We start from the raw sequence: 22569 nt of genomic DNA on the forward strand, positions 1-22569 counted from the left end.
CGCTCCGCGCGCGGCTACTTGCATACGCACACACGCGCACACGCGCGCACGCGCCCCGCGATGGGCGGAGAACGCACGCGCACGGCATCACCTCCCTCCCCCCGCAGGGAGAGCGCGCCCCTCCCCGCCGGCGGCAGGCGCGCGCCCGTACCGGCCCCGGGCGCGGCCCCGCGGGCTGCGGGCAAGGCTCGCCCCGCGCAGCTCCCCAAAGGCGCCGGGCGCACAACGCCGGCTGCCAGCGCGGCCGCTGCCCGCCCTGCGGCCTCTCCTCACCTCCCCCCAGGCCTGGGAAACCAGGTCAGGTGCGGCAGGATCTGCGCCGGGGCGCTCCCGAGCCGGCGGGGAGGCAGAGGCAGGCTCAGGCCGCTGCGGACGGGCCCAGGGGGCGCGGGGAACCTGAGCGCAGCGGGCACGGCCCGGGGGGCGGGAAGCCACGAGGTGACAAAAAGTTCGGTGCCATTCTTCCCTCATATTAATGCTGCTGAGGCAAACCCCGGCTCAGAGAGGGAATTCTCCCGGAGTCAGGGGAGAATGGTAAGTGCGTAAAGACTGCTTAGGTGAGTTAATTTTTTCCCTTCAGACTTGCTGGGCCCGGAGAATTTCACACTAGAGTGAGAAGCTGATAAAGGCAACGTTAGAGGTGTGAGCGGTGGTCAGAGAGCTCAGGGAGACAACAGATGTCAGGAGAGAGGAAGAGGAAAAACGGGGCACATACAATTCAAAAGGGGGGAATAGGTAGAGCCAAGCACTGTCAGTCATTCCAGTCTCTATTCCCAGAAAAGTACTGAAGCAAATAATCACACATCTTTTAAGTACATGGTAGCTAATGAAGTGATAAATTAGAGCCAACATAGATTTGTCAAAAAAATCACATCAAGCCAAACTCATCCGAAGCTGTGACAGGATAACAGGCCTTGGATGTGAGTAGTGCTCGATCTATTACGCCTTGACTTAAGTAAGGTTTTTGACACCATCTCAAAACTTAACTGAGCAAGCAAAAAACATAACATAAGGAAATGACTGCAGTGGTGCAAAATTACATCAGCAACGTTTCACTGTGACGAATAGCAGGACAGAGCAAATGTGGTTCCCTGGAGATGGGTATGTCCTGAGTTTGATACCAAGTCTAATTATAAGAGTGACAGAATACAATTTACATGGATTAGATTTGCGAACAATGCCAAACTGGCAGAGCTGGAAGCATGTTGCAGCACAAGAAAAGAATTCAAAATCTTCCTGAAAAAGTGGTTGCAGAAATATGATGCAATTGAATAAATACAAGTGCCAACTTCAACATTTAAGCAGGAAAATAACAATTGCACAATTGCAAGACTGGGAACAGATGAATAAACACCAGGTTTACAGAAAAGGGGCTGGGGATCAGAGTAAATCTCAAACTGAACATGCATCAACAATGTCACACTGTTGTGAAAAAAGCTGCAGTACAGAGAGATGCGTAAACAGAACTGTCGTATCTAGGACATAGGAAGAATTCCTCCTGTCTAATACTGGTGAAGCCTCATCTGTATGTTTAGATTTGGCCTCTGCATTTCAAGAAAAATGTCTTTCAAAAACTTCCAGTAGAAGACAGTACGGGGGGAAAGGGGGGACGGACAGACAGAGAATTCCACCATTTTAAAAGATGTGACCCTAATTGAAAATAGGAATGTGTGAGATTTTTTAGTCTAGAAAATAAAAGATCATGGGCAGAAAAATCCATTGTTCACTAAGTCCACTGCAGGCAGGGCTAAACTTAACAATTTTAAACGGTACTGAAAGAAATTTCAGTTAGACATTAGGAACAGCTCTATTACAATACAGATAAATAAAATTGGCATATATTCTCTACAGGATCCTGGAAATGTTATTAGTATGTTTTTTAATATTAAGTTAAATATCCATAAGAAAAATATAGAAGCATTTGACTGCTGTGAAGTAATGGAGGCACACTAGGTAATAATTGTTTTCAGCATAATTTTCTGTAGCTGCAGTTACTATCCAGATATCTGTTCTGATCCTATTTTTTTCTGATAAAAGTGAATCCCAGAGGCATTGAAACATTTAATGTGTTGTTGTGATCTTATGCACAGGTGTAGATATCCCCTTTGGGAGTATTTGTCATGTTACAATCAGTATAGATGTGTGGCAACATATGTCACATGCTCAGCTAATTTGCTAATTTATAAACTTTATATACCACTATAAATTCCACATTTAAAAATAATGTATGTGTTAGTGCTCATGTAACCATCGTCTATCACAGCTTTTGCTTTTCTTTGCTTTTTCTCCATGGTACCAGAGCCTAATTTTCCCCAAAATCCATTTAATGTGGGGGTTTCTCTGGAGCTTGCCAGTTAGGATAAGGCAGTGTGAGCGGTTTATGTTGTGGGACTGAGACCCACCAAACTCAACTCATTAGAGATGACTAAAAGGCCATTAAATAGGCCAATTTTCAATCTCCACTGAGTTAGACTGAATTCAAACTGATAGCCCACAGGCAAAAGGCTATGAATTTCATTAACAGTACCCCAAAGCATTCAGTCCCCTAATGAGTGCTAATATTATTCTTCTGAGAATTAAGCTTGTTTTCTGAAAGTATACATTTATAAAATCGAGTTCTAATTATTTTGGAGCTTGTAAGGACAGTTTTTTCACTGCTGTTAAACACAAGAAACATTATCATCTTGTGCAATCCAGAGATTTCTTCTAAGATTCTTACATCATATATGCTCCATGCTAACCAAAATACAAACAATAAAAATTTGAAAAAGCAAATATTAATACTACCCCTATTCTTCTGGCTGAAAATCATGTATTTTATTGCACACAATCACTTTAAGGTCATCACACTTACTTAAATAAAATTTGTCCCATAGAAGGTAAGATTTAAGGAACAGCAATTCTTGCTTCAATTCTGCAATTAGTAGCTGAAGGAAAACACTGAATTCCATAAAAGTATTAACTTATAGAATAAGATGCAGTGTTTTATTATATTTCACATCAAGTTGTGAATAAGTAAAATGCTTAGCATAAGAAAACCTGAACTTCAGTTCTAATGCTGCCAAATCCCACAATTTATTAATAGTTTACAGATACCTAGCAATTTTTTAATCTCTCAACTTAATACCTGAACTAAAATGTCCAATTCCATTAGCACTAGTGGACTCTTAAAAATGCTTATGATTCATATAATCTGTGGATCAAAAGCAAAATCCACATTTGGTGTGAATGAATAGAGCACATAAATGCGGTATTTCATTAAAATGGCAGTGTGGTAAAAGATTATGTCCAGTGGTGTCAGAAGTCTTTTTTGATTTCTAATTCCACTTCTGTTGCCATTTATAATATGTGAAAAGTAGTAGATGATCTTAAAGGTTGCATGATGGATTAAGAAGACTTGAGAAATAGACACAAAATAACACAAAATTGAGATTGCATGTCTGCATGAAGTAGAAACTTTAGAATCAGTGAGGCATTCTAATGTCAGTAAAAGAACACGTATGGCCAGTAAAGAACCACACAATAGGATTCTTGAAAATCAAGCCAGATACTGCACAGCTGGCTTTTTGTTTGCAGGAATTCTGGCTGCGTCCTGTATTTTTTTTTTTTTTAATGCAGACAAGGCCTAATAATGGTAAAAACAGCACTTGAAAACCTCTTGAGAGAATGATGCTACCTAGTTCCTCCTGGTCTTCAACATGGCTATAAAAAGCTTAAACCAAGGCAGGTTCTTTAAAGTTAGCAGCAAAGTATGATTAACTGGAACCAATTTAGAAACTGTTTCTTCATATAAACGTTTTTGTAGCTGAAGCTGCCAAGGGAGAGCTGGAACAGGTCTAAGCTGAAGCATTTTGAATGAAAGAAGACTGCAAATGCCTCCTTGTAATACATAGCAAAATCCCAAATGCCTGGAGGGAAAACTTTTTAATGATAATTTCTTACATTTATGTAGTACCTTTTAATTCCCTAGGACCCCAAGCACTTCATTAACTCTATGCAAAAAGCTTCACCATGGAAATATCACCACTGTATGCATCATTCTTTGAAAATTTCATATTCAGTTGACACATATTCTGCTTATCCTGTGTACAGCAAACAAAACAACAACAGGTAAAATATTAAGCTCTATACTTCTGAGTTCTAGAACAATTTAAGGCTCTATGGTTTACAAAATGCTCTCATGTAATGGATACATTTAGTTTAGCCCGTTCGTTTTTCTTCTCCATTTACTATTTCCATCTCATCTTTATACCATACCCCTTGGTAGAAAATTTTGTCTTCCATAACATTTTCAAAATTGAAATGATTCTTGATGTCTGAATTTCAGACAAAAATGGTCTCTATAGGGAAAAGTAGCAGCTTTTATTAAATTCACTACCATAAACTGAAAAAGTAGAGTTTTTGAGTACCTAAGATATAATGTTGGAATTTTTTAAGGTGAGATGGTTGTACTAATAAAATCCCTTACCTTTATGTATTAAGTTTGTCTTGTCTTTGCCCTTAGACCCTTGTAACTACAAAAACACACAGAAAAATGATGTGAAAGATATCTGTTTTTCATTGTTCAGCTTGCCACAGAGTTTTTCTTTTCACCCTAGAGAGATGTTTCTGGTTTCTTGGCCTTTCTTACAATGACATAATGCTGATTTCACAAATATCCATGAATTTAGGAACTCAATGTACTGGTTGTTTCAACAAACAGTAATCAACATTATTTCAATTGAAATATTAGAAGAACTAATAAAAGAATTAACTGGAGCAGTTTGATTTATCTCAACATTGCAAAAACTGAAAGGGGGAAAGTGACTTTTCCTAATATTTTTTTTTTTGCGGTTTGAGCTGTTGATTCCTGTTTTGCTGGCTTGCTTGTTTCATAGGCTCTTTTGAAATACAGTTGTCAATGTTAATTAAAGAGGACTGTCTTGTCTATTTTTCAGACAGAAAAAAAAATGTATTTTATTTATAAATTTAGTCTCTGCTATAAATCAAGATATTCTACGCATCTTTGTCAATAGGAATTAAACTTTTAGAATTGTCAGTAAATTATGAGAGCAGTAAGAGCATACAGGTAAAATTAAAACCATTAGCCATTAAACCTACATCTCTCTTAACAGTGATCCCAAGATAAGGTTACTCCTGAAATAAAATATTTTGCAACAGAAGGGTGTTAGACAGCATGTCTAGGGAAATATTACTGTTTGGCTGTGGATCACCTTTAGAACTGTCCTAGTGTTGTAAGTGTTTGAGATCTCCCAGCTAGGAGAAGATTGCCCAGATTACATAATAAAGACAACTGCCACTCTGTTTTCTCACTGCTCAGCTTCTGTCCATAGGCAATGGTAGGAAAATTTCCATGTCTGTTGCTTAGACCTGCTCCCCTTGCAATTACAGGGTAAGGCCTGTGCTTGCAGTTACAAAACAGCTTTTGTCAGCAGGACAGCAGTTCGTTCCCAGCTTCCCACAGTTGTCTCCTGTTCTCAGTCTCACCACTATGGAGTGTTCCTGTCATCTGCCACTGGTCAGAGGGGAGCAGCTGCTGGGGCAGCACTGCCTGCCTGGCACACCAGGCTCCATTCTTAACTGTTCCACAGGTACCACCACAGGAAACACTATCAATTACAAATCCTGGATTAGTTATCAATAGTATTTAATTAACCTTGGTCCTTATGCTTATTTTATTTCATCTGGTGTTATTCTAATTCATCCTCCATTAAAAAGACAACAGCTAAGCCTACATCTGTGTTCCCTTCAGGAGGATCTGCCATCTCTCTTCTCATGTCTGAGTTACTGAGCTCAAGTCTCACAGAGTTCAAAGATCACAAGAAAGCAGATTAGTGTAGGAAAATACCACCATCTATTAGAACACTGACCTTCTTAAAAACAATGTATTGCTTTGGAGAGTTGCCATTTGCATCACACACAGGAAGCATTAATATATGAAAATATGCTATGAGCAATGAAACCATAACAAGTTTCTTCCTGAATCTGTTGATTAATGATAATTTAGTGTGAGGGGAAGAAAGCAGTGGCAGTAAACTGGCCTTCAACAGATGATGGAAAAGGACCTAAATCTAATAGGTATAAATTGTCATAGCTCTGCTTAACTGATGATTCAGTTCACATTATAGTGCCAAAATGATACACAGGGAGAAGACAGAAATAACAATTTCAAGATCCTTGTTTCAGGTGTTACACTGGTAGCCTTAACATCCCCCTGCAGAGGTCACAGTACAAATGAATCCTGCTCCTACCACTATGGGCCACATGCTGGACCTTTGCCATGACTGCACTATGCTGGCAAAGTGTTAGTGACGAGAGGGAAACTGCACTAGACCTGAGAGTGTCATGTTCTGTCTCCTTCAAGGCGTGTCACCCCATTCCTACATCCACCTCTGTGACTACCATCAGGGTCACACCCATGTCTGCAGCATATTGCACACCAGAGCAATATCAATGTGGAGAATTAGTGACAAGGATCCTTTCAGGCACACTCCAGCTCCAAAGCTGTGACTTCTCTATGTCCAGTGAGGGACAAGGTGGCACAACAGGAAGTCACCTCCCTCAGACAAAGACCATTTCAACACACTCCCAAAAAGGAAAAGGCTTTGCTAGTCAACCCCCACCACTCCTGTACTTCAAAGTCATCTGGCCAGATGGAAGCCAGGACAAAGATCCAAGTGAAGACATCTTCACCAAAAGCCTTTGCCTTTAGAAGCAAGTTCCATATGTTTTAGCTACACTTGAAAAATGAACAGCGTCTCTCAGTTGTCCAAATCATTGCCAGGCATGATTTCAAACCACCTTATTTTCCCTGCAGTTTCCTACTCCTCTGCCTGGTAGGCAATTGCTACATCAGCAATTCTGATGTCTCTTACTGTTGCATGGACATACGCCTTCTTGTCCTTATGCTTGACACAAACAATTACAAAAACCTTTATTATCATTTGTTTGTAAAGTGCCAGAGGTTTGTGTACGGGAAAATATAACAATCGTACTGAAAGAAGAAGTAAAGAAAGCAAAAAAACCATTTTACTACTATTAATGTGGAACTATGGGGTATCTTATTTTGTGTTTAGGTAAGATCACAGCAGCAGAAAGTCTGTTTGATATGCCATACCTTCTGTTTGTTTCTTAATTGTAAGGAGTTTGGTTTTGATCAAGACAATTAATTATGAATATACCTGAGTTTTCTAACATCAGAGATAAACCTTAAAAAAGAACTACAAAAGCTTTTTTAGACTATATTGTAGTGTATGGATAAGTATATATCTTCAGGGCATAAAAACAGACATCTTTGTAATTGAATCCTGAAATGGAGGGGGGGGAGAACTGCATAAAACTGTGGTAGTTCTACACAGTCTTACGCTTAATATGCAATTGTGAAAAATTATTTATTAAATTTTGTGGCTGTACAGAATCAGTGTATGGCGTGGTATGTTAACAAAAAGAAAGGACCAAGTTACAGCCTAGGGTTATTATAATGACAGCATTGTTACCCAGTAACTTTTTCGTTTCCAACCTCCCTGCCAATCCCTTTTTGTGCCAAAGGAAGAAGAGCATCTCTTAGCTCCTCAGTTTGACCACATCCATTACCACTCATCTGCCAAAAAGTATCTTCAGTGCAATGATCAAAAGCTGTATTAAAAATTTTGCTTCTCTCTTGTTCATCCAGTATTTCCATATCACATCCCACTTAAACTCTCAGGTGAATTATTTTGAACAGCAGTTCATTTGCCATTATCTCATTCAGGAAATACTGTCAGGTTTGGGATTTGCAGGCAGATCTTGTATTATACCACTACTGTTTTTAGTGTGAAGCTCATATGAACATAAAAAGTCTCATTATAAGCTTACTGAAATAACTGTAAAGACTTTAATAAGCTTTCAACCAGGCTCTAAGAAAAAATATTCTAACACTAATTTTCCTACTAACAAAAATCTACATATTTAAAATAACTGTAAAATAGTTATTTCAATATCCTGGAATGCATGCTGAGTAGAGGCTTCTCAGACAAAAGAAAGAGTGAAGAAACTTAGAAGAACAGTCATGTTCAGTTTTAAAATTTGTCCCAGATTCACAGCCCTTGGCTCTGGGTTCCAACAAAGTGTGTGGAAATGGACTCAGATAAAGCTTTGGAAGTGTATTTTTAGTTCAGTCGTGCAGATAATTCATAGAGTAAAAATGGGGTATCTGTAAAAGCAGAAGTAGTCAGCAGAGCAGTATAATTTTGGAAATTTTAGCAGAAGAAGCTATATCTAAACACTCAGGAAGCACTCAGATCTGTCTACTAGTGTGTCAAATGTGTCTCTCTAATTCCATCCCAAGCACGTTAGAACTTCTTCTTAAGAAGTTACGTGTGAATTGTCATTCAAATATACCTCTGGCTTTTACTTACCACATTTATATTCTACTCTAAAACAGCTCAGAAGTTTTTACTTACTCTGCACAAAAGAGAATTCTGATTTTGAATTTTAACAGGAGCCAGATAATGGCGGTTTAATATTTCATGCAGATGTCTTAATCAGCAAGTCATTTAACCCAATCAATGTAAGAGTACTTTTTAAAGTATCCCATTTACGAATAAGCAATAACCATGTTTTGTCACATTTTATCAATTATGCTTTCCAAAAGAGGAGGGCGTCATCTCATTTGTGATAGTTTTAGGAAGCACAGCTCTCCACAGAGACTGTTAAAATGGCACATGCTGGGGAAAACAGTGCTTATTAGGATTAATTTAAGACAATGGGTACTCACTAAGCCTGAATTGTGTATGATCACTTCCACCATTAATGCATTACAGTTTATCTCATCCTTTAAAAAGAAATAATTATACATTGAGAATTCCTTTTTTTTTCCCTGACAGAGCTGACAGAATTTAAATCTCAGGCCCAAAGGAGGAGAGCAGTGGCTCGAGGCATGCAGCCCTCCTGTGCTGCAGCAGAACAGTGCAGAGGGCAGTTCAGGCCAGCAAGGGCTACAAGGACCAGTGACAGCCCATCCTTTCAGGAGTTTCAAAGAGTAGGTTGTGGAAAATTAATGATGCCTGACTGTCAAAGCTTGTGTTGATCAAACAGCTCTGCAGCCTGCTGAGACCAAGAGAGGCTGAAAACGCCCTCTGAGAGCACATACTGCTTTTGCTGCATAGGACCCAGAAACAGGAGATCACAGTGCTTCACAGTAGTTCAGGGAGCTGATACCGGGTGTTAACAAGAGGCCCGGGCTGGAAATGAGGGTGAACACTGAGGACAGGGAGCCACCATTTCTAACCCCAGGCATACGTGAACTTTGGCCTCTTTATACCTCCTGTGCTGAAAAGGGTCATTATAAAGTACAGCCTGGAGCAACGGCAAGTGGGGGAGCTCCTGAATGCAGAGATGTTGGGAATCAAGGTAGGAAAATCATGACAGGTGCATAGGGGCTGTCCCTACCTGCTGTGGTAGGTCTCCAGATCTCTTAGGTACCTCTGTCCCATAGCAGCAGCAGGACACCATGTGAGTCCTTTCCAGAAATCATGTGACATCAGTACACACATACCACATACAACCCACAACCTACACACCCCTACCTTTATGTACAAAGCCTCATCCATCACCAGCCTTCTGATCCTGCTGCAGCAGCCTGTTGATCTCTTCCCTGGGATGGTCAGCACCTCTGTGGTCCCACAGTCCATTCTGAGATGACCCACTCAGGCCTTCACTTCAGAAACAAAATCTGTAGCACTCTCTCCTTTTGCTTTGCAAACAATATAGAGCTACCTTCTGGGAAGGAAGGTAGCTGATCCTCCTCTGGGTTAAGAGATGCAGAAAAGGCTTGGCTCGTAGCTGTGGCTTCCCAAATGTGGAAGACTGTGAGAAGGCCAAAGTGTATGCAGACGGCAGCTCAGGGCCAGGTGGAGGGGGCTGGACTGGGGGTGATGAAGAGCACATCACTGTTAACCAGAGGGCTGCATGGCCAGCTGGTGCTGAACAGGTGTGGGCAGGTGTGGCACACAGGTGCAGAGCTGTAGTCTAAAGATTTAGCCACATGGCTCTGTTGGACAGGTACGGGGGTGCTTCTGGGAAAGGCACTGAGCACTAAAAATGGTTCAGATTCTGTGTATGGGGGGAGGGAACTGAGAAGGTTTCCAAGCAATTTCCCTGTAGCATCCTATCTGGAGCACTCCCAGGGTGTCCCAGAGGGCACATGATGCTCTGGCAGTAGAGCCTTAATGGTGGCACAGGAGCACCTCTACTGGACAGAAGGACAAAACTAGTTAGCCTCCCCACATCTGGCAGTTCTTTTGTTTTGAGCAGGATGAGGATATTTTACTTGCAGGGAGGGGAGGATGACTGAACAAGTCCCACTTCCCAGTAGGAGCAGGAAAATTAAATGGCTTGGGAAGTACTCCACTGGCAATGTCACATGAGTGATTACCTGTGCACCTAAAAGGAAAAATAACCTAATATAAAATGTAGTATGTACCAATCTCAAATTACAATGCCTCCTAACCATGGGATCTCAAAAAGACCCCACAAGCTCAAGCCTTGAGTTTCATTTAATTTAGAAATTACAATTTTTTTTTTTTTTCCTACACTGGGCTGGGTTTGAAAAGAGACTATAGAAAAAGGAACTACAATGGAAGAGCTTGTAGAAGAACCCAGAATTTCTCCTTATTTTATATGTTACTTCAATGGGACTTTAAGTGTAAGAAGACTGGCCTGGTCCAGATTTGATCATTCTCTTCCAAAGCCTGGGAAACTTGCAGGAGTACCTGTGCTTCACATTCTGCTTCATGGGAATATTATTTTGATTTTTATTTTACTAGTATTTAAAAGCATTCACTAGAAGTTCCTGCAGCTGTTTGGCCACATAATTACAGACAGACTCTAATTCCTCATGCATGGCACTGAGCAGGGTGTAATCAGAAAAAAGGCCCCAAACCTGTTCCTGCATTCTAATAAGTGTGTGTGTCACTTTGTAGGAGATCAGAATCCTGTCCAAATTCTGCAAAGTCTAACAGAACAACAGTTGCCAAATGACAAAACCTATCAGAAGACACAGAGTAAAAAGGCACATCTTTGTTTCTGATCTTCACAGCGCCAGTACTGGCAAGAGAAATGTCAAGGTTTCCAAAATAAAGCCAGTTAACCACTGTAACTGCTATTAAATATAAACAAAGACATAAAAGTAGAATCGTTGGAAGCCAGTATATAAATGTTTGAAACAGTAGCTATGTATACAATTACTGCTTTGTTAACATGATCTACTCCCGGAGCTGTGCAGCTCCACTGCCTGTGCTGGGAACACAGGCACAGATCTCTGGGGCCTGTAGCAGGAATTCCAAGAGCAAAACATATGTGCAGCCACACTGGAGTGGAGAACAGAGACTGCAGAGAGGTGCAGCTTCTTCCCCTTTACTGTCAGGCAGGACACATTGCACAAGGAAGCAGCATGAGTACGTTCACTGTCCTCCCCAGTAACTCCCCTCATTGTAGTGAAGGCCAGCAAGCTAAATTCATGACAGCAGCTAGTTGTTTTAAAGGTTCTGCCACTGTGGCAGTAAGAAAACATGTACTAGCAGCCTAAGCCAGGTAAAATTACTTGGAAGATAACAAAAAAGTGAGAACTTAATGGGTATTAATTACTATGTTAAAAATACAGCCGATTTTCTTGCATTGACACAGCTGTTCAATAAACAGTGCACTGTTCAGCACTGATCACCCATAAGATATGGTAAATAAAGATGGCATTTTCCTAAGTAAGAATTATAGTCTTGTCTGTACACAAAACCTGTATCCATTCAATTTAATAAGTAAAGAAATGGATGCAGTACCATCAACATGCAGACAAAATGCAGAGGGTAAAATGGCATTGTATGGGTCTGTTCAATACTTACAACTTCAGCAGCCTCATTTTCTGCAGATACAATGCCAGCATTTTTCATCCAAGCACAACCTACAATGATCCAGATTCTGGATGTGAGGAACAAGACTCTGATCCACTGGAGTCTAAGCTGGTCTTTTGGGGAATGGGGAATGGCTAAAAGAATCCAAACATAACTGTTTGTGCAGAATTGCATTGAATTGCTCTCCAAGACATGGCCATTATTGGACTATTCCTGGCGCTTCAGTATTACAAAAGACATACACTAAAATAATTATTGATGTCATTAAACTGCTGTGGTGTTGAACACATACTGCACTCAAACGTATTGAATGTTGGCAATTTATTATTTCAGGTTTTATGACAATGCCTCTGTGGTAATATTTCTGCAAATTCTGTAAGTCAGATATAGGAAGGAGAAGTCTGCACACTATAAAGTACCACAGAACTGAAGAGTTGTCAAAACAAAATGAGCTATAAAAACAATAATATTCAGGCAACTTCACTCTCATTAAACACCTAATGATGCCACAGGCATATTAGTGGGGAAATGCTCATGAGGCTCATGAAGAATTAGGAGAAAAAAAAACCAAAAAAAACCTCCTTCTCCTAAAACCGCTTGCCAAGCTGTTTGTACATTCTGCTGCAGGCAGTTTCTTGAAAAAGATGGAGACATGAATGGAGACAGGCAGTGACTATTAGATGCTGATGATGGTGAGGGCAAGCAGAACTGATGCTAGAGATGAAGGGCTACATTTTGCTTTCAGTTGTCTTGCCTGTCTCAACATTTCATAGTATTTAAATGAATCTGTTACATAAGGCATTTCTCCTGTCTACGCCGCTCAGCAGCCATATTCTCCTTTCTGGTATGGATTGTCTTGGGAAACTTGCCAAGCTGTGACAGAGCAGTGCATAAAAGGAAATCATGCTCATAAACTGGGGGTGGGGAGAGCTGCAGGTGAACAGCTCAGTGCAGCAATATGTATACACTCTGCTGTCTCACAAACTGAGGGTTTAAAGGAAAGGGGAGCCACAGTGCTGCTTTCAAAAAGTGCATAGGGCTGCTAAAGACCCCAAACAATCCCATTCATTTGCTCCAGGGACAGTGTGAGCACAGTGGAACAGAACTGCTCAACACTGCACTGGCTGCTGCTTTGGCAGGTTGGAAGAACAAGTAAGAACTTTCTCTTAAGATGCCAGAAAAGTCGCATCCAGTTTTGGAGCCCATTCCTAACAGATACTGAACACCTCCTTTACACTAAGGGAGTATCTAGACCTTTTAGTTAAAGACAGAGGGAAACACAGGTGGACCCTGCCTCTTGTAGGAGTAAGTTACCACCTGCCTGCCAGGACCTGCCTGCAAGGTTTGACATTTCCTATAGAATTCGGGGAATGCTCTCGTTGTTAACATTAATTATTTCATTTATTAATAGTCAAGCTTTCAGGTAGCTGTTGGCTTTTCATCTCTATATCTCATAATACTTTATAAAGGAGATCATTATCAACAAAGGAATACAGACATCTTCATTTGGGCTTTGGCATGTAAAGAGTGTCACAGTTCATGTGTAAAGGAGATTTGCCAGCTCAGCTTTACTCTGGCCACCTGAAACTCCAAATCTTAAATGATTGGGGGCGGGTGGAGGGATTCTTAGCTGAAGTTCAGTAACACAAACATCTACAGGAGATAAGGCAACTCTACACAATGTTGTGCCTGGCTGGAAGATGTGGAGGTCAAGGAGACTCTCAGCTTGAAGTCTACAACACTGCAGCAACCTCCATGCATCTCCAGATCAGACCGAGATTCATTACTACAACGTACTGTTGTGGATTACTGCACTGATCACTTTTAACTGCTCCATCCCTGAAGAAGATTTACTGTCCTTTCACCATCTTCACTTGCTAGAGCAAAAGACAGGTAAAGAAATGTGCTTGAGCTGATAAATTTTTTGACAGTTTTGTACTGCACACAGACTAGGGTTTTTTATCTTAATGACCTGCAGCTGAAACAGATGTTTTGCTTTAGTGTTTTAAAGCACTTCACAAAACTTAACACTAATTTATTCCTTCACAGTGCAGGGGAAAAAAAAAAGTTTGATACCGTTACTCACATAACAGAACAATGTGAAAAATGGCAACAGATGTGTCTAATTTAAGCATGAATAAGAAGGAAGTGAAAAAAAAAAAGACAATGATGTACTAGTGATTAAGAGAAATATGATGGCTTGGTTAAGTCAAGACAATTTCTTATGGATCTCTAGTGAGTCCCGAAAGATCTTCCTAACAACTTGGTCCCTGATTCAGCAAGCACATGGAAGTGCTTAACTCCAGCTGTGGAGGTTATCCCACATGCTTCATTTATAATACTTTTAAAAGCTGTATAGCCAAATGAATGCTTTACAGTTAGGAGTTGAGGGATCAATGGCATTGTTCCTGTAGACAGTAAGGCACTTACTGTTTACACAAACTACAGACATCAAAATTTGAATATCAGAATAGAAATAAAGTCAAACTGAAAATACATTGTTCCTGAAACATGAATAAGTGCTTTGATTTCTGCAAGGCAGACAGAGCATTGCAAGATCCATAAACCGCAGCCAGGGACTCACTGAGAGCTCCAGCTTTCCCCCCAAGGGGTGCAGCTCCTGGCAGCAGGGATCTGATCTGCTTTGGCAACTGCCTCTCATCAGAGACTGTCCCTGCAGAAAGAAAGGTCCAACTTCAGCTGCCTTTCCCTTTAAAAATCTTTTGTAAACCTTCAGAGACATGAGTTTCACTGAGGGATATGCAACCCTTTAACAATCCACCACTGAGAAAAAAATTACTTGCAGGGATGCACTGAACCTGGGCAAGGAGTGCATGTAAGAGTGTCCTACTATTTCTGCGTCTGGTGGGATTTGGGTGCAGACAACCCATCTTTCATTGTTGGTACTAATTTTGTCTTAAGCCTGCCTTGGAAGGTGAAGGGTCCAAGGCAGACCATCAGGCTTAGACAAGATTGTTCCCTCCCTCCTTCCTTCCAGAGTAAAACCCAGGCCAAGAGATGTATCCTTGTCCCAGAGGCACTGCCATGGCTTCCAGTGGCCTCCAAGGTGCACTAGGGCTCTCACCACCATCAAAGGCAGGACAACCCCACCTGTGGTTACAGCCAGGAGTGAGGTGCAGAGATTTTTTCCACCTCAGGAGATCCTCCTGGTATTTCCATTTCATCAAATGCCTGCTCAGACAGTTTTCACTCTGTTACCCCAGAGAAAATGATCCTCTCTCCAGCCTAATTGAATTATTTTTGGTCCATCTGCCACTGCATGTCCTTCCCCAACTGGAAGAAGTGTAGCTACTCCTGATGTTCCCAACAAGGAAGAAAGGCAAAAGAAATGTTCAGATTCCCCATGGATTACAGCAATGTTAAAATAATTAAATTGTTTCATTTCTAGACTGTACCGATTTATTAGGAAGCATTGGGTAGAAACACAGAGCAGTATAAAATTCCTTTTACAAAGGAATTCTTAGAAGGAAAAATTGAAAACTTCAAATACTCTTGTTTGACTTTTAAGGACAACATTTCAGTTCTAGGAAACTGTCACTTTCCACTCAGCATTTTTAATATGAAAATAATCTTTCTGAATTTGTCACTGATTTCAGCACAGCTGCCAAGAGAGATTTGGCCCTATATGCAGTCCACAGACTGTGCATGCAGAATTAATACTCTCGTTAACATTACTATATGCAAATGCTCCCAGGATGCAAAGAGAGATTTGTATTTCAGATTAATATTTTATGGGAGTTTTGTGTGTACATGATAAATGAATAAATGGAGGGACACAAGGGGACATGAAGAACATGTGCATGATGTGTGAGAACTGCATTAATTCTTAAATGTTTGCAATGGCCACAAGATGGTTAAGGAACAAAAAGATTTATTATTGCAATTACACAGGCGGAGAGAATAAGGGAAGAAAAATGAGAGATCAAGGGAGTAGTTTCATGTTACAGTTTCTCCAGCTGCAGAGCTGGCTTGAGAGGTTCTCCAGACCCTCTCGCCCCCATTCTTTCCACCCTATGTGCCTTCCCCTGGCTACAGATCACCATGCCTTTAATTCTGCCAATTCAACCATTTGCATGATCAAACTTTAAACCAGCTCTTAATTACAACATGGAATCACACTCTTAGTTTACTTGGTCTCTCCTTCTTTTCCATATTGAGGGCCAATACCATGTAGAATCTCAGCACTAACATAGTGCTGTGGATATGAAAAAATAGGCATGTCAGGGAGACTGAGATCTCAGAATCTGTGGGTCAAAAAGGAGAGTTATGTGGAAAAACTGTCACTGATTTCCTGCTCTTCTGGCTTCTGAGTCACCCCTTCCCTATCTTTCCAGTTGCCCTTATTCCACTGAAGTTTTATTGCTACTCTGGAATGACACGAAGCTCCCTCACACTTTAACTATAAGAGATGTAATATTGTATTTGTCCAAAAACCTACAGGAGTAAAAGAAGATCCCTGAGGGGATATTATTAACTGCCTGCTACTTATCGTTGATGGTTATTCTCTGAGACAACTCTCCTGTTTAATCTTTATGCTCTCGACAATAACCCTTTTCTCTTTTTGATCAAGTGTTTAATTTTCTTGAAAGATTTTCTCCGACTTTAGTTATTATTGAAGGGGATTTTAATTTTACCCCAACTCTTTAATGGCTAAATCTTGCATATCCACTATTTCAAATAGGGGTATTTCAGTTACTCTAAGTAAACAGTTCAAGGATTTGGTCTTGATAGGTAGCTGGAAAATTTCAAATCAAAACAAAATTGAAATTGCAGTTTCTTTTCCACTTCAGAATAGAGTTTTTAGTCTCCCTGAATGACCTGTCAGTGTATTGGAATAAGAAATGGATACAGCTAGACTGCTACAGAGCATACTCACATGTCAGCACAGTTTCATCAGCATGAGTGGCAGCCCTGTATGGGAAATCAGTTAGCTGGTTATTTCATCTGCAGCTGATCAAAGATAAACAAGATTAAAAAGACAAACAAAGGAAAGCAGTGATGTAGAATGTGTTCTTACTTTCCTAGCCTCCACAGGCAATATCATTGCTAAATTTACTCTAATTGTTTATAGTAGAACTTTAAAGCAAAAAATAAGAGAAAAATAAAGAAAAAAACAAAGGAGGTTCAGAAGAAAGCAAAGCTCATAAACCCTTGAAACATTCTTGCTCTACCTTCTCACAAGCATTCTCAATCCTTCCCCACTGTCACTGCATTCCACAGCACAGTTTAAGTCCAGATCATTGGTAAATATCTAATAATATAACAGTTACATTTAGAACAGCCCATTGAGCATGGAAAGGTTACACCGTAGGACTGAGAAATCTTTCCGGGAGGCTGGTTTTGTTTTGTTATACTGGGCACTCCTATTTCCAATGACCTTGTTGGCTGTGGTAATTACAGTTTACAACATTCTCCTGTTCCTGGAGCCAATAAATTATTAGAGGGCCCATGATTTTGTCTGTCTTCCCAATATTGGTTCACTGTCTTCTCTTGTCTGATCTGAATGTCTGGGAATGGAAACACAGAGCCTCAGTCTGCTCCCTCCCGTGCAGCCACTCTCCTTCCCTGTTTCCCAGGTTTAAAATGGGAACTTGGTACATCTTTCTTAGAGCCTGAAGCAAGACAGTCATTCACTTATCTTCCTTGCCCCTTTTCCACAATAACCCATCCTCACTACTAAACTCCCTCCCAGCACGGACTTGTTCACAGGCTGCAATTAGAGAGCTGCATAGGACACAGCTGCTCAATGACCAGGAATTCAGGTGAGGAAACGACTTGTGTGAAAGTAAGCAGGGCCAAATGCTAGTTAGCAAACAGTAGAATATGCAGATTTAAATCCATACATCTGAGCCTTAGGTATCCCAGTCTGTACAAACAATGTTGAAATACTTCCCTATTTCTCAAGAAAGTTACTAGGGTTAATAAATGAATGCTCACATAACACCATACTGTCAGAAAAGTATTTTTCCTAAATCAACATGTTTTCAAATATTTCAATTAATGCCAGAAATTAATTTTAAAAACATGTACAACACAGACTATGAATGGTGACTAATAATCTCAAAACAATCCCTTAAGATTATTCTAATATTGCAATTCAGACTGAGTATTCAATTCCCCTGTTGCATTTCTGTTGAGGAAGCAGCCCCACTTGCTTTCACAGCATTAGATGCCAGAGTACACAACAGTACGGGTGGAAAAAGCACAGCAAGATTGAGGTGTAATCACCAAACACGTGGAGCAACAGACTTAAGAAGAGCATGATTCTCACAGCAGGTCAGCTGAAGTGGCAGCTGTGCATTTTTGGGCTAGTACCAAGAGTCCACTACTACCTTACAAAAGCGTTGTGGCTTTAGATTTTATCCTGATTCACTCAAATACATACAGATTTTTCTAACAGTACCACTGCTTTTCAGGAAGTACTGGTTCTGCCCCAGCACAGGACAAACTTGCTCCAATACTTAATTTTTCTACCCTCTAAGGCTCAAACAAGAGATGTGTGGAGAATCTTTGCGTGCTGCCCTTCACACATTCAATCAAATCTTCCCTGCTTAATGAGTCATGGGCTGTTGCTCTGAAACAGAGGGCATTAACAGTTCAGAAAAAATAAACCCCTGCAGGTTAATCACCTGGCTTCTTCATGGGTCCAATTCCAACCAGCAGACAATGTGCAAGCAGAGCATCTCCACGTACCTTGCCTGACTGATAAATATGTTAGCTGATCCCTATGCTGGGCTTTGACAAGCATATAGCACGAGTCTTATTTCATTGATTATTTCAAATAAATACCAGAGGTCTCCAAATGTCACTATATTCACAGAAATTAACAATATGCAGCCATTTCATGATTCTCCTAGTGTTCCCCCCTTCCTGTCCCAGTGAAATAGTATCTATTTCATGCTTCTTGATTTTTAAAGTGAGTGCTTTATTGCTTTCTGAACAGCACTTAACTGCTAGGTATCATTTCTGCACCTACCATGCAGTAATCCTTGCAAAGACAAGGACCTCAATTCATCTTGAGAACTACACTTTGCTAGAAACTGCCCCCTGGATAAGGGTTTTCCTGCTCCTTGGTAAATCACTAGTAGCTTCATTGTTGCTCAGTCTGACCACTGCATTTTGGTACAGAAGGCATAGTACTAAAAGGAAACAGGATTAAGTGTTGGCCAAAAGGATGGCAAACCCATTAAAAGCCCTTTGCCAAACCTTGAGCATAGCATAGGCAGGACACAGGGCTTAATTTTCTGGAAACACAGAGAAAAGAAACAGCCAAACAACCAGCTGTGCTGTCAGTACAGTTTCCCCCATTTCACTGCAAAGTAAGCTCAGAAAAGACAAATGGGATATGGCACTAAACAGTTAAACAGACTTGAACTGCTCCAATATATGTAATGACAGTACCCTTCCATCATCATAACTCACCTCTTCACCCCTGCCCGCCCCAGCTCTCCATGGTTTGGGAGACTTTTTGAACAGAGTGATTCTAGCATAACATGAAGGAAATACCAGCTTTATCTTTTTGATCACTTCTTACTTATCTCCTTTCTCTTGCTGGGTCAAATCTCAGTCTCACTGAACTCCTGATTTAGCCTGTAGCAGGTAACAGTGAACCCTCATCCTCATTTCATGTATCTATGAGCCTGTTTCCCATGTTTCCATTTTTATAGCCCTTAGAGGCTACAGGAGTGTGCTGCTTTGATTGCCTTTACCTTATCCTTCCTATAGGTCATGTGGGTCAGTGGCATACCTGAAATAAACTGGGACTGTTATTTCAACCATCAGTCACTCTTCGGCTGGAAGGCAGAGTCCTGCTGGCAGGGAGACTGCAGAGCACAGCAGAGGACAGCGGTGTCTTTGATGGTAACTGCGTACTTCAGCTCCCACCTGTTAAGAGGTATCCATGGGCACCACTGTTCCCCCGGCTCTGTTTCCATCTGATCATGTTGTGTTACTACTGGAGCATTTCAGTAAACAGGACTCAGAGCAGGGTGTCTTGCCTCTGTGACCATGCACCACAGGCTAGATCCTCCAGAGATTAAGTCAAAAAAAGCTGTGACGTTCTCCTGAGCTGAGGATTTGGCCCTACAGTATTAATGTTACTCTGTCACCAAGCAGGGCTCTTCTTTTCAGGTGAGACACTGAACAGCATTTGATTAAGACCAATATGAGTGGAATGTGCACAGCACCACAAATTCCTCAGAAACGGTCCTTTACAAAGAACCACCTGGATGCTACAAAATGAGCCATAAATGTGGAGATCCCATAAATATAACGGCACTTCAAACTGGACATCTTTGTAGCCCTTCAGTGTCTGCCGGGGTCATAAGCCCTGGAGTTGGGCACATTAATTCACCACATCTTCAAAGAGGTAAAAACACTGCTGAGAGGGATGCAAACATGTTTGCTTTATGATGACGCATAAAGACAATGCCTGGAGTCTTCCAAACAAGCCTTCCCTTTCCTTTAGTGGCATGAGAACAGTGCATACTACATGCTTTAAATGGGATTCAAGTCACTTTTTCATTGCTACTAGAGCAGGTACTGCTGGAGATAAAAGCAACTGTGTCAGAAGAGCAGGTATGACATCTGGTACATAGCACCAAAAATAAATCTTTAACTTCCTCTCATACCTGCCAAACCTGTTCCAAGAAAATAACCCTGGGAAATATTACAAATACACACTTCTCTCTGATTTCAAAGGAAGAACTGACCTATTTTTTCTTTGCCCATTTAAAACATTTCCTATGAGAAGACCAGTTTGCTAAAACAATAGGCTGTGTTTGGAATAACCACAATCATAAAAGAAAACTGCATGCATATGAAAAGGGCAAGTGGCCTGGTGTTTGCACTGGAGGTAATTCACGCTAACACCACTATATATAGTGCAGCAGCACCTTAGGGACCCAGTCATGCTCAGCACACCCACTTGGTACACACTAGACAAACATGAAATCTGATAGTCTCTCCCCTGCAGTGTACTCATCATACTGGTGATTTATGGAAACTGGTTCTGTAATGCCATATAATTTGGGAGTGGTCCTTTGTGAGGTCACCTTCTCTGGTCATATTTGTGTAGTAAGTATTTTCCATATCCTTTTCAACAGCCGACCTGGCTTACAAGAAGACAAGAGATTTGTGTATTGGCAAAGATGACCTACTTAAATCAGGAACAATTAAAGACCCAGTTCCTATTCACAGGCTTGTGTAAGGAGCCACACACACACAAATCAAAATGAAGATGCCAGGAAATGTTTCTCAGTGCTACAATTCTGGTCATACAGGAGGGTCTAAGATGGGGGGAAACAATAAAAGGAAGTGCTTGTGATTCATTATTAGCAATGTAAATAGGACACATTTGGAGCCTGTCATCATCCTGATCGCTCATATGCTTTTATTAGTCCTCATTCTTTATTCTTATTGTCTTGTTTTCTGTGCTTGTCGTTAAAGTTAGTTATATTATAGGCATCTGTTTAGCATATTCTATATGAAAATGCAAATAGAGATGAAAACCACCCGTTAAATAAATATATGCAGCTTCCATGTCATGTACATATTTGACTGTAACACGTCAAATACAAAAGAATTATCACTTCCTATGTCTGCATGTTCATTATGCGCATTACTTTTTTACCAGCAGATGGCAGTTTACTATTGCTTCAAATAGGTTATTTTATTAATGTCAGATATTTCAAAGTTCTGCAGGGTTGGTAAAAAGCTTTCAGCTCATTTCAAAGTTAATTTTTAATTCAATTTTCTTCTGCATCATCCCCTCCAGAAAATGTAATCAGGACCAAGCTATTTGCTTCATTTACAGTTCTGCCATTGACCAGTGCTTAGCACTACCTGAACAGTTCCCTGACAGCAAGTTCATGCAGTGCCAGTGGGTATTATCCAGCCTCAAGCACTCCCCTGCTGCTACCAGCCCCTTGAGGCACACCTCACTTCCAAGCTCCCAGTCTGTGCTTAGGAAATTGTGCACAACATTATTAACACTGGTAGCAGGGGCAACATGAGGAATGTGACTGTACAAAGAGGCCAGTGGTTTATTTACTGCTGTATTGCTTTGAAACTGTCGAATTTTAGGTAACAAAGAGTTAAAACTACCACTCGGGCAATGCTGGCCGACTCCTACACAGCAGCCAAGGAGGACCAAGAGCAGCAGGGAGTCTGTGCCAGCAGATGCAGCCTACCGGGGCTTTCAGAAATCCTGCCGCTGTCCAAGGCCATCCTTTAACCAGTCAGAGCTCAACTATGAGCCCATCTTGCCCTCTCTAAAAGGGCTGAGAATGTGAGCTGTTCAAGTGAAACACTCCAGCAGGGAGCACAAGCAAAATGAAGGGATAGGTCTATCCAATGCTGCTTTAACACCTGGGCACGGATTTACCCTGGGCATCAACTGACATGTACAGACCTCACAGGCACAGCCGCATCCTCAAACCAGGCACCAGGCAGAGACTCATGCCCCAGGTGCCTCTCTGTCCACTGACCATGTGGTGACATTGCTCAGTCTGTGTCAGTCCATCTTCCCTTTGCCACAACAATTCCCTCCTTTGTCTCAATACCAACATTCAGGTTTGCCTCATGAGGCAACGCGGTAGCTTGCAGCTGGATTTGCTCCCTCGTCCAACTCTGCCACCCACCACAGAAAACAAATGCTCCTTTT

At 41.1% G+C, this 22569-nt stretch overlaps 1 protein-coding gene across 1 annotated transcript; it reads left to right on the plus strand.

Annotated features, from left to right (window-relative positions):
* The first annotated feature begins 60 nt into the window (after positions 1–60).
* LOC109145916 (translation initiation factor IF-2-like) lies at positions 61–21502 on the plus strand. The gene is made up of 3 exons (XM_039556106.1): positions 61–534; positions 3971–4110; positions 19632–21502. The coding sequence occupies exons 1-3, from the start codon at positions 61–63 to the stop codon at positions 19660–19662; spliced, it is 645 nt and encodes a 214-aa protein (XP_039412040.1). The 3' UTR covers positions 19663–21502.
* The last annotated feature ends 1067 nt before the right edge of the window (positions 21503–22569 follow it).

Source organism: Corvus cornix, chromosome 8, assembly GCF_000738735.6.
Source record: "Corvus cornix cornix isolate S_Up_H32 chromosome 8, ASM73873v5, whole genome shotgun sequence".
Lineage (NCBI taxonomy): Eukaryota > Metazoa > Chordata > Aves > Passeriformes > Corvidae > Corvus > Corvus cornix.